This window comes from Trachemys scripta, chromosome 5 (assembly GCF_013100865.1).
Source record: "Trachemys scripta elegans isolate TJP31775 chromosome 5, CAS_Tse_1.0, whole genome shotgun sequence".
Taxonomy (NCBI): Eukaryota; Metazoa; Chordata; order Testudines; family Emydidae; genus Trachemys; species Trachemys scripta.
Window position 1 is genome coordinate 87604621 of NC_048302.1, and position 12602 is coordinate 87617222.

A 12602-nucleotide genomic window follows, 5' to 3' on the forward strand; every position below is an offset into this window, starting at 1 on the left:
CAAGCATCCCATCAAAACACCTGTTTAGCACCCCCCGGGTGTCATGGAGTAAGCACTGATGCAGAAGCAGAAGGAGGGGGAGGTCTACGTATAAAATTGCAACTCTTCTTTCTCTGCAGGTCCTGCCAAGGAGCAGCAGCAGAGTAATGGCGGGTCTGCTGTGGGAAGAAGTGCATCCTGGGTGGGGCTGGAGCATAGAACCCCAGAGACTTTAGAGTTGCCCTAAAGTCTTTCAAGCCCTGGAGCTTAGGATCAGTTTGCCCTGAAAACAGCAAGGACCCTTCAAAGTCTGTTGGACCTCCTATGGAAGCCTTAAGGTTTGCAACCATGAGCTCTTGCATGTGCCCACTGCACAAGCCATGGATCTAGCCGCAAAGTCCACTGCATCCAGCACAGCCTGCAGTGAAAATCTAGCTACAGATTTCCCCTCTTCAGCTAATGAGAATTCCTGCCTCGTGTCCTCTGGCAGCATGTCTCTAAACTTTAAAATGGTGTCCCAAACAATAAAATTATACTGATCCAATAGTGCTTGCTGGTTGGCAATCCTGAGTTGCAATCTCCCAGTTAAATAAGTTTTTCTACCAAATAAATCTATTTTTTGGCATCATTTGATTTGGGGGTTGCCCCTTGTTGCCCTTGCCATTCCCTTTCACTAGTCGCAGACACCACCAGAGAACCCAGAGGAATGAGAAAATAAATATTCAGACCCCTGGGAAGGCACATAGTACTTACATTCGGCCCTTCTTGAGGTAGGGGGAAGGGATAAAGGAATCTGCCAGAGAGCATTAATAGGGTCCATAATTGCCTCGTTAATAGGTAAGGCCACTCTCGAAGGCCCTGCTGTGGCCAAAATATCAACAAGGCAGTGTGAGGATTCTTTAACCTCCTCCATCTGGATCCCCAGGCTTAAGGCCACCCTCTTTAACAACCCTTGGGGGGCCTTATAGTCATCTGGAGGAGGAAAATGCCCTCTGAGAAGATTACGGGACTCGTTTTCCAGCAAGGTCTTTGTGAGCCACCTTTTGCTGCTCAGTACCAGACTCAGGTACAGGCAGCAACTGGTGAGTAATGTGCCCCATGTCTCTCCGAGGATACAGAACACGAATGTCTTGCGTATACCTAGAAACTGGGGGAAACTGAACAGATTCCAATATGGCCAGTAGACTGGTGGTGGACAACGAATGTGAATACGAGCTTCCGTTAAACACTTTGAATAGCTTGAGTGTGGGTCGCTCAAGGGCATTGGCCTAGCGCAAGAAAAGCCAGGCTTGAAGCCCAGTGACTGAGGCATCTCTCAGTACCAAGTAATAGGAAAAAAACCCATCTATGTTCAAAAAAGAACACTTATGTTATCTACACTATTAACTAAGCACTAACATGGTAAATCTAGAAAACTATCTACAGTTCATTTACAATGAACACACAGAGCACTTGCTAAGGCAAGCCAAGCAATTCCAATGACCATCATGGGCGGTAAGAAGGAACTAAGGGAGCTTTGGGGGCGGCTGGACCCTTTATACCAGTGCACAGTGGGATCATGATGGATTCCCCATCACTAACAATTTTTTAATCGAGGTTTGATGTTTTCCTAAAAGATATGCTCTAGGAAGTATTTGGGGGAAATTCTAAGGCCTCTGTTATACAGGCGGTAAGACTAGATGACCACAATGTACTCTTCAGGCCTTGGTATCTATGAGAAAACACACACACAAATCTGAAGATCACAGTGATTGATAATCTGGTAAGCATATATACCCTACCATCAAGGAACAGGAATTACTCTTATTATTTGTATTCTGATAGTGGCTACAATAAGTTAGCTACTGCCCACACACAGGAAGCCAATTCCTCTTCCAAACAACTCATAATCTAAAAAGGCCACAATCAAAGGGTGAAGGACAGGGATAAAACCCACAATAGAAATATACATTATATATTTCTATTGTAACATATATATTTTATATATATACACACACACACACACATACACACACACACCCCTACATAAACACACACACATATATATAGCTTTTCTCCACAGATGTTTCATATACATCAATGCACCAAAACTCCAGTTAAGCTGACCTTCAAACAAAGTTTAACCTTTTAAAAAAAATTTCAGCAGTTAACTGAAGAAATGTCTGAAAGGTGACAACTAAAAAAGGATGAGCTGAAGCCTAGATCAGAAAAAGAAACAAAGAAGGTAGTTTAACATGGAACGCATCTGTAGGGACCCTCTGATACCAACTGGCAAAGTGCACAGGGAGTGCATAGGGCTTTACAGTATTCCCTGGGTCAGATGTATGCACAATAATTCACTGATGGGAGGCATGTAAGTTCTCTATTGAGAGCCAGTAGCCCACTGGCTGACATAATCATTGTGAAATGTGTGTGCAGATAATATTTGAGTTATGTATCTAGAAAGCAAATTATGTTCTTAAGGTCTTGGAGTTAAGGAAGATCACCAGGAGGTGACATACCTTGGAAATGTTCCTTTCAGGCAGGAGATAACAGACACCTATCACCCTGTCTGGTCATTCGCGTATTGTATGCCTCAGAGTTATGCCTATTTGCATACTGAGCCACAGGCTAAATCTACAAGACAGGAAGTCTACAAGATGAAACAAACAGCAGGGGGTGTTTATGAGTTAAAAAAAAGGATGGGACTGGTTTATCTTCATGGTGAGGGAAAAGGGCAAAGAAACGCACTGAAATCCTTCACCAAGGAGGTAAGCTGACTGCAGGTCTGTCTCATGAAAGAAAGGTCACTGCCTAACCTGTCTGTAAAGTGTTGCAAAGATTTTGGGTGAGCCAAACTCTACAAGACATAAGCGTATCTAGTGACTTAAGTTTAGGATCTAGAATGCATGTTATGATTCTATTTTATATGTAAGCAATTTTTTCCAATACTACTACTTGCTATTACTTGAATCTCTATGCTCTGTTAATTAAACTTATATTTGATTTCATTATAAACATACATAAATGCTGTGTGTTAAGCGGAGTGGTGATCTGAGGTAGAACTGGTAAACTGGGGATTACTGTTTCTTTGGAAGCTGCAAATCTGTGAATTCTGCAAGTGTCCCATGGACCAGGGCGAGACACTCTAGGATGACGCTCAGAGGTTTCAAGGATAGGGTATGCCAATCGCTAACCTACAGGGTGACAGTGGAGCCAACAAGGCTGAGAGGGGAGTGTTTGTGTTGCAAATGGCTGGAGGAGCTGGGCAGCTAACTCATGACAGGCACAAACAAGGCTTCCTCATGCTAAAGACAGATGGTTGTGAGGTGCCTCACAGCCCCAGGAGCCCTCGGGAATTGTCATACATATATGCCCTGCTGACTGGGGGAGAGTTGCATGGTTTAAAACATATCTGTAAAACACTGAGGGCACTAGACTCAAAATGGTAATCTCTATGCTATTATATCTGTGGAAAAAAACATTATTACCAGTTTTAGAACACATAAGAGCTATTTTGACTTTATTTGAGAAGAACAGACTCAGCAAGAGATTTCCTTAAATCTGAGAAGATAAAGAAGTGAAGAAAAACACAAGGCAATAAATTCTATTAAAGGTTTCTGACAAGCAAAGATTGGCAGCCTTTTAATATTTATCTGGACTTCTATTTTCCAGAAGAGGTTAAAAATAGTAAATTGTTAGTGAATTAGACATAATGATGTAATTACAATAGTTCAGTATGATTTACATTGTTCCATATTGTTTTATAGTTTTCAATACTTATATATTTTATCATAATTGCTTGTGGCTTTTGTGGACAGTTTAAATTTGTAAAACTTTAAGGACAATAAAAATCAAGAACAAATTTTGAAAATAATAAATTAAATAGCTCAGTAATTTGATTTGTATGAAATGGGGAACATATAGAGCTATTTGCATACGTTAGTAATTATTGTTTATTTAAAAGCACTCTAAAGCTTAGGCATCCAGTAAGGTGCCTCAATTATTTTGCAAGTGTTCCGTGTATGCTTAAATAGATGGTCATATCATCCTCAGGTCTCCCTACTCGTTATCTGCTTCCATCTAAGCACGGTGTACTCTGCATTCTATCAACTAGGTGTGCAGTTGTTATGCTCTTATGCTGCAGTTTTACCCTAAAAAGTGACTTTGTAAAAATGGCCTGATGGCTGTCTTGAGTCGTTTTAGATAAAGAGACCTTTTTCTAACTGATAGCCCCACAAACCCACCCAGTAAGAGTTCAAACCCAGCACACTGCTCGCCCGCGCTGCTTCCCGCTGCCCCCATTGGCCCAGGACGGTGAACCGCGGCCAGTGGGGGCTGCGATCGTCCGAACCTGCCGCATCAGCGGGTAAATAAAACTGGCCCGGCCCGCCAGGGTGCTTACCCTGGCGAGCCGCATGCCGAACGTTGCCGACCCCCTGTTATAGACTAACAGATGTATTGGAAAATAAGCTTCCGTGGGTGAATACCCACTTAGTCAGACGCAGCCCCATGCATCTGACGAAGTGGGTATTCACCCACGAAAGCTTATGCTCCAATACATCTGTTAGTCTATAAGGTGTGTGATACAGCATGGCCAGAGGGCAGCAGGAGAGGGTTAGAAGGGAGCCTTATTCCCTGTACAGGGAAGAAAGTTTGCTATAGATTAATTAAAGCACCTGAAGCCAATTAGAGCAACTGAAGCCAGTCACCTGATAAAAACCCCCTGCTTCAATCAGACAGGGGAGGAATTGAAGCAGAGAGGATTGATGTTGGAGCAGAGAACAGTTTGGAGGGAAGCAGAGGAAAGTTTGGAGAAGTGCTGCGGTGGGCTAAGAAGACCAAGACTCTAGGTAAAGGGGCACCTGGCTTGTGCAGAGGGAGGGCAGGAAGCCCCCACAAGCTGAAGGGCAGGAGAGGGAAGTAGCCCAGGGGAAGGAACTAGTTCAAGTGGTTTACCGCTATCCCTATGGCCCCTGGGCTGGGACCCGGAGTACAGAGCGGGCCCGGGTCCCTCTCTCTCCACTCCCCTCCTCTAGGACACTAGTGGGGCAGTTAATATTCCAGGTCAGGGGCAAGAAATGGCGCCCTGAAACCCCTCCTCCCCCCCCCAGAAGAAAAAGCGCGAGACCCATCATAGTAGTGCCGGTAATTTGCCACAGGACTCTTTGTTGCTTTTTACAGATCCAGACTAACACAGCTACCCCTCCGATACTATACTACATGTGATAAATCGACCCCCGCTGGATTGATCACTGTCCGCCGACCCGGCGGGTAGTGTAGACAAGCCCTTAGAAGTGCAATTTAAGTGCTACTTATAGGAAAATTAAATGCACATAAGTTTAATTACCCAGATAAACAATTGCTATTGCAGCTTTTAATCCTCACCATCCACACCTACAGTATTTGAGGGGAAGTGTCTTCTGCAACGAGATATATTTTTTCCACAATGTAAATCATACTCCCCTGTTTGATAACATATATAATTAAGTATATGTCACCAAAAATACAATAAGAGCCTGGCTGCTAGTGCTTTTATTCTGCAGAAAATATTGATCTTAGGAAAATAACAACGGAAAATCATTTCAGTGATTACTTACTCTACAGAGGATTCCAGTTCTGACAGAGTTAGTCTCAAATTAGCAATTGTTTTTTCCTATGAAATAAATATTAAATGTATATTACATATTATGCTGCAGAATACCCAGAATAATTCAAACTAAGCATAATTTACTTTAAAGTAGCATTTATAAAAACTTTAATTTAACTATTCAGCAATAGGTAACTGGGGTTTTTAAATGTTCAAATTTCCAAACTTCTTACAATAAAAATGAAACTTAGGACTAATTTGAAATTTGTAGAAGAAGGATATCTAGCAGTTAAGGTAAATGGGAGTCAGTAGATGCAGGTTATATCACTGCATGATGTAAATACCTTGCAACGCCAATTACAACAGTACCATGCGAATGCCTGATCTCAATTTCAAGTGACATTGTAAATAAGAAGCACACAGCATTATCTCTTGTAAACGTAAACAAACTTGTTTGTTTTAGCAATTGGCTGAACAAGAAGTAGGACTGAGTGGACTTGTAGGCTCTAAAGTTTCACATTGTTTTGTTTTTGAGTGCAGTCATGTAACAAAACAAAACAAAAAATCTACATTTCTAAGTTGCACTTTCATGATAAAGAGATTGCACTACAGTACCTGTAGGAAGTGAATTGAAAAATACTGTTTCTTTATCTTTTTTACAGTGCAAATATTTGTAATAAAAAATAATATAAAGTGAGCACTGTACACTTTTTATTCTGTGTTGTAATTGAAACTAATATATTAAAATCTAGAAAAACATCCACAAATATTTATAATAAATTTCAATTGATATTCTATTAGTGTTTAACATCATGATTAAAACTGCGATTAATTGTGAATTTTTAAAATCAAGTTAAATTGTTTTGAGTTAATTGTTTTGAGTTAACTGCAATTAATTGACAGTCCTAATAAAATTAAATCCTGAGCAGAGGGCTGGCACAAGACCCAAGGTGCAACTTAAATCTTTAACACAGGGCCTAAGCAATACAAAGGCCTTCTGCATCACAACAAAATCTTGCCCTAATTTTTGCATACTGCTTTGAGATCCTCAGATGGAAGATACTAATCAAGTGCAATACACTAAGTACTGTTAGTGCACATACCTTGTTAGCTAAGTTGTCATCTAAACATGCAATTCTTTCTGTCTTTTCATCTACAGTTTCCTGAAGACTGTCCTTTTCCTTATCCAGGACACTAATGGTACTTCTGAGCACATTCACGGTCTCATCCTGTGAAGAGCTCTTATGGTTTAACCTATCTGTAAGAGAAGAAATGGGTGTTTTTGTTGGTTTAAATATAGAAGATTAATGCAAACAAGAATATGAAGTGATTACCTATTTTCTCCTTTAGCTTTGCAATTTCCTCTTGAGCTGATTGAAGTTCATCCTTTTTAAGAGAGGATTGGTGCTGAAGATCTTCAAGGGACCTCCGTAGTTGTTCATTTAATAGCCTGAGAAATCAACAGTCAGTTGAAAATACAAGACTCTAATATTTCAAATACATTCTTTGACCCAACTATCAAAGAATTAGAGAAACTGAAAGGATTATCTAAACCATCGCTCTGTGGGATTGTTTTGATCAGCCAAAGTTATTTTCATCATCTCAATAAACCAGAACAAATGCAAATAATAAAACCAAAATCCCAGTTTTGCAAGAGGAAAAAGATAAGTGGCCGGATTTTCAAAGTAGCACAGCAACTAGAAATCCCACTGAAGTCAACAGGAGCGTATCTTTAAAAAAAATTAGTTTATAGTATTTGTTTTGTAGAAAGACATTGCTGTAAGCCAACATTGAGCAGAACAAAACCTTGTAAAAGTGTCTTGAGTAACAACTGACATTTAAATTTGTACATTTAAATCTTTGTACTAAAAATTTACAATATCCATATTTATCTTACCCCCTCCATAAATAACAGTTATAATTATGAGGAATTTATTAAACAAGAATTTGTCACTTGAATGAAGACTTCTCTCACTGTTTTATCAACAAGCACATTTAACTTTCTGAAGATTTTCAAGAAAATTATCTACCAGTACAGAAGTTCTCAAAACTTTATCAGTTTAACGTGACTTCTATACAGATCCCTCCCTATTCATACCAAGCAACTCTATGCAACTACAGCAGTTGCTTATATAGAATACTGGTAATGGGGAAGTATTTAGTGATTTTTAATCATTGTTAGTGGCTCAATCCTGGAGGGTGGCTCTTGTGTTAAGCAGGGGATATCCTCTACATTTTCATCTGTTTTTAATGACATCCAGTCTCCTCTTCACAATGAGGAGACACAGATGTCTGGAGGAGCAACTGAAAACAAGGCGGTGGGGTCAACTGTCTGAATCACCAGTAAATGCTCTAGGGACCACAGTTTCCAAATGGTCATGTTAGTAATATGTCACAGAAGCATGGTACTGACTTTATAGTTAAAAGCTGCATTGAGTGTTCTATTGTAGGTCTTATTTTCATACACTCCTCTCACCTTTTGATCTGAGTGAGCAATTTGTTTAAAATTTCTGTATGTAATTCTACATGGAAATTTTTTTCCAGATAATTTCATTTAAAAAAAGATTACATATTCAGTAACTGTTGTTCTTCAAGATGGTTGCACAGGTCCATTCACTTCAGGTGCCTGCATGCCCATGCACTGGAGCCAGAAAAAACTTTTTCCATAGCGGTACTGGTTAGGGTAGCACATGCACCCTCACATGCTCATGCTGTTAGCCCAGAGTACAGTAACTCCTCGCTTAACGTTGTAGTTATGTTCCTGAAAAATGTGACTTTAAGCAAAACGATGTTAAGCGAATCCAATTTCCCCATAAGAATTAATGTAAATGGGGGGTTTAGGTTCCAGGGAAATTTTTTTCACCAGACCAAAAAACAAACAAACGGTTACTCACCTTTTGTAACTCTTGTTCTTCGAGATGTGTTGTTCATGTCCATTCCAAGCAGGTGTGCGCGCGCCACATGCACCCCAGCCAGAAGATTTTACCATAGCAGCATCGGTAGGGTCGGCTTTGGCGCCCCCTGGAGTGGCGCCTTCATGGCCCGCCAAACCTCCACCCCCTCAGTTCCTTCTTGCCGGCACTCCGACAGAGGGGCAGGAGTGTGGGTATTGGAATGGACATGAACAACACATCTCAAAGAACAACAGTTACAAAAAGATGAGTAACCGTTTTTTTCTTCTTCGAGTGATTGTTCATGTCCATTCCAAGCAGGTGACTCACAAGCCTGAACCTAGGCGGTGGGGTCGGAGGTTACTGCAGACTGGAGTACTGCGCGGCCAAAGGCTGCATCATCTCTGGCCTGGTGCGTGATGGCATAGTGTGCCGTAAAAGTGTGGATTGAGGACCACGTGGCCGCTCTACAAATTTCCTGCATCGGGACCTGTGCCAGGAACGCAGCGGAGGAGGCCTGCGCTCTTGTGGAGTGGGCCATGATAGGCGGGGCTGGTATGTTAGCCCGACGGTAGCATTCTTGGATGCAGGTTTTGATCCAAGAGGAGATCCGCTGTGACGAGACCGGGAACCCTTTCATCCCATCAGCCACAGCAACAAAAAGTTGGGTTGATTTCCTGAAGGGTTTAGTCCTTTCAATGTAGGATGCCAGGGCCCTGCGAACATCCAGGGAGTGCATCCTACGCTCCTTAGCGGAGGAGTGTGGCTTCGGATAGAAGACCAGGAGAAAAATGTCTTGACACATGTGAAACTGGGAGACCACCTTCGGAAGGAATGCAGGATGCGGCCTGAGTTGGACCTTGTCTTTGTAGAAGACAGTGTATGGAGGCTCTGATGTCAGTGCTCTGAGACTCTCCTGGCTGATGTGATAGCCACTAGAAACGCGACCTTATACGAAAGATATATAACAGCGAGCACGAAGCCAGAGGCTCGAAAGGTGGCCCTGTGAGGACGGACAGGACCAAATTGAGGTCCCAAGCCGGGACTGGTTGACGAGTATGCGGGAACAGTCTGTCCAGGCCCTTGAGGAAGCGACTAACCAATGGGTTTGCAAAGACTGAGCTACCTCCCGCTCCAGGGTGGAATGCTGAGATAGCCGCCAAGTGGACTCGAACCGAAGAGGGGGAGAGTCCTAATTGTCTCAGATGAAGCAAATGGTCCAGTTTGAGAGGGATCGGGGCGAGCAAAGGAGCCTGTCCCCGCTGTTCGGCCCAGGTGGAGAAGCGCTTCCACTTGGACATGTACGTGGTCCTGGTGGAGGGTTTTCTACTACTGAGAAGGACCTGCCTGACCTGATGAGAGCATTGCATCTCCACAGGCTTTAGCCATGGAGCATCCAGGCTGTGAGGTGGAGCGACTCTAGATTTGGGTGACATAGGCGACCCCAGTCCTGTGTGATCAAGTCTAGGAGCAGGGGCAGCCTGAAGGGCGCCCATATGGACATGTGCAGGAGCAACATGTACCAAGGTTGGCGCGGCCAGGCTGGCGCTATCAGGATGACACGAGCGTGATCCCTGCGAGCCTTGAGGATTACCCTGTGAACCATGGGAATCGGGGGGAAAGTGTAAAGTAGGCCGTCTTCCCAGGAGAGGAGGAAGGCATCCGTCAAGGACCCCGGATCATGTCCCATGAGGGAGCAGAATTGCTGATACTTCCTGTTCTCTCTCGAGGCAAACAGGTCTATCTGGGAATGGCCCCTGAGCTGGAAAATTGAGAGTACTACATCCCGGCGGATAGACCACTCGTGACTCTGAAACGAGCGGCTGAGAGCGTCCGCTAGCCCATTCTGCTTTCCCGGTAGGTAGGATGCGGTCAGGTGAATTGCGTTCTGTACACAAAAGTCCCATAATGCGAGGGCTTCCCGGCACAGGGGAGAGGAGCGTGCACCACCCTGTTTGTTGATATAGAACATCGCTGGTGTGTTGTCCGTAAGGACAGAAACACACCTGCCTGCGAGGTGCGGTTTGAAGGTCATGCATGCTAGATGCACTGCTCGTAACTCCCTGACGATGTGTAAAGAAAGGTCCTCTTGTGACCAAAGACCTTGGGTTCTGAGGTTCCCCAGATGCGCTCCCCACCCCAGATCCGACACGTCTGTTACCAGGGATAGAGAGGGCTGGGGGCTGAGAAAGGGTACTCCCGCGCAGACCTCCTGTGGGTCAAGCGACCAGTGGAGGGAATCCAGCATCGGGCGAGGGAGCGTTACTACTGAGTCTAGGGAGTCCCTGGCCAGCCGGTACACCTTCGCCAACCAGGTCTGGAGCGGGCGCAGTCTGAGCCTGGCGTGGCCCACCACATAAGTGCATGCCACCATGTGACCCATTAACTTGAGGCAATTTCTTGCTGTAGTGATAGGGTAACATTGGAGACCGAGAATAATGTTGGACATGGTCCGAAACCTGGTCTCTGGGAGGTACACTCTGGCATGTGTTGAGTCCAGGACCGCCCCTATAAATTCTATTTTTTGGGTTGCAGATAGTGTGGACTTGGCCTCGTTCAGTAGGAGGCTGAGCTCGAGAAAAGTCTTCCTGATGAAGACCACCTGAGCCTCCACCTGTTCTTTGGCACGGCCCTTGATGAGCCAATTGTCCAGGTAGGGAAACATCTAAATTCTCTGCTTGCGCAGGAAGGCCTTCCATGACTGCCATGCACTTTGTGAAGACCCTTGGGGCTGCTGACAGTCCGAAGGGTAGAACTGTAAACTGAAGATGGGCATTGCCTACAACGAATCTGAGGGATTGTGCCTGTGCTGAGGGATTATTATGATATGAAAGTATGTGTCCTTTAAGTCGAGAGCGGCATACCAGTCTCCTGGATCCATGGAAGGTATGATGGAGGATAGGGAGACCATGCGGAACTTGAGCTTTTTTACAAACTTGTTTAGACGCCGCAAGTCCAGAATAGGTCTGAGGCCCCCTTTCGCTTTCGGTATTAGGAAATAGCGGGAATAGAAGCCCCTGCCCCTGGACTCCTGAGGAACTTCCTCCACTGCCCCTGCTGCGAGGAGGGACCGCACTTCCTGAATTAGAAGTTGCTTGTGAGAGGGGTCCCCGAAGAGGGACGAGGAGGGGGGCTGGTAGGGTGGGAGGGAGGAGAACGGGATAGAATATCCCCTCTCTACCGTGCAGAGTACCCAACTGTCTGACCGATGTGATTTGGGCCCAAGCACAATAGAAGGGGGACAGATGTGACAAAAAGGTAGGGTTGGACAGATCCAGAGTTGTGACCCCGACCGTCCCATCAAAATGGGGGCCTAGGCCCCGGTGGTGGCCTTGGTTGGGCAGATGATGGGCCGGAGGGCTGTTGTTGCTGCCTCCTTCTGCCGGTCCTGGCCTGCCTGCGCAATGCGTCCGTGCGGTTCTGAGGCTGGTACGGCTGCGGGGCCTGAGGCAGCCTGAACTGCCTACGTTGGGTAACTGGGGTGTGTAAGCCCAGCGATCGAAGGGTAGCTCTGGAGTCCTTTAGGCTATGCAGCCTCTTATCTGTCTTTTCAGAGAAGAGCATGGGCCCTTCGAAGGGGAGGTCCTGGATGGTCTGTTGGACCTCATGTGGAAGGCCTGAGACCTGAAGCCAGGCTCCCCGTCTCATGACCAGCCCAGTTGCCAATGTGCGAGAGGCTGCATCTGCCGCATCCAAAGCTGCCTGGAGGGACGCTCGAGTAATTAATTTCCCTTCTTCAACTAGGGCTGAGAACTCAGTTCGCGATTCCTGAGGAAGGAGTTCAGTGAACCTAGACAGTGCCAAGCATGTTTTGTGACCATACCGGCTCACTATAGCCTGTTGGTTGGCTATACGCAACTGCAGCCCCCCTGTGGAATACACCTTTCTTCCAAACAGGTCCAACTTCTTGGCCTCCCTGTTTTTTGGTGTAGCCCCTTGGAATCCCGACTCTCCCTTTGGTTGGCCACATCGACCACTAGGGAGTCCGGGAGAGGGTGGGCATAAAGGTGTTCATGGCCCTTGGAGGGGACAAAATATCGCCTCTCTGTCCTCTTGGCCGTGGGGGCTAATGAGGCTGGCGTCTGTCACAAAGTGCAGGATGTGTCCGCAATAGTCTTTATCAGCGGTAGGGCTACCCTGGACGGGCCCAGGATGTCGACCAC

The 12602-nt window shown here is 45.0% G+C and overlaps 1 protein-coding gene across 5 annotated transcripts in view; it reads right to left on the minus strand.

Moving 5' to 3' along the window:
• CEP135 (centrosomal protein 135) overlaps positions 1–12602 on the minus strand; it is a 97183-nt gene that overhangs the window by 18813 nt on the left and 65768 nt on the right. For all 5 annotated transcript variants that reach the window (XM_034772388.1, XM_034772390.1, XM_034772389.1 and 2 more), the window contains 3 exons: positions 6883–6998; positions 6652–6806; positions 5559–5614 (listed from right to left, as the gene is read on the minus strand). In XM_034772388.1, the coding sequence (XP_034628279.1) occupies positions 5559–5614; positions 6652–6806; positions 6883–6998 (327 nt within the window). The remainder of the gene's footprint in view (positions 1–5558; positions 5615–6651; positions 6807–6882; positions 6999–12602) is intronic.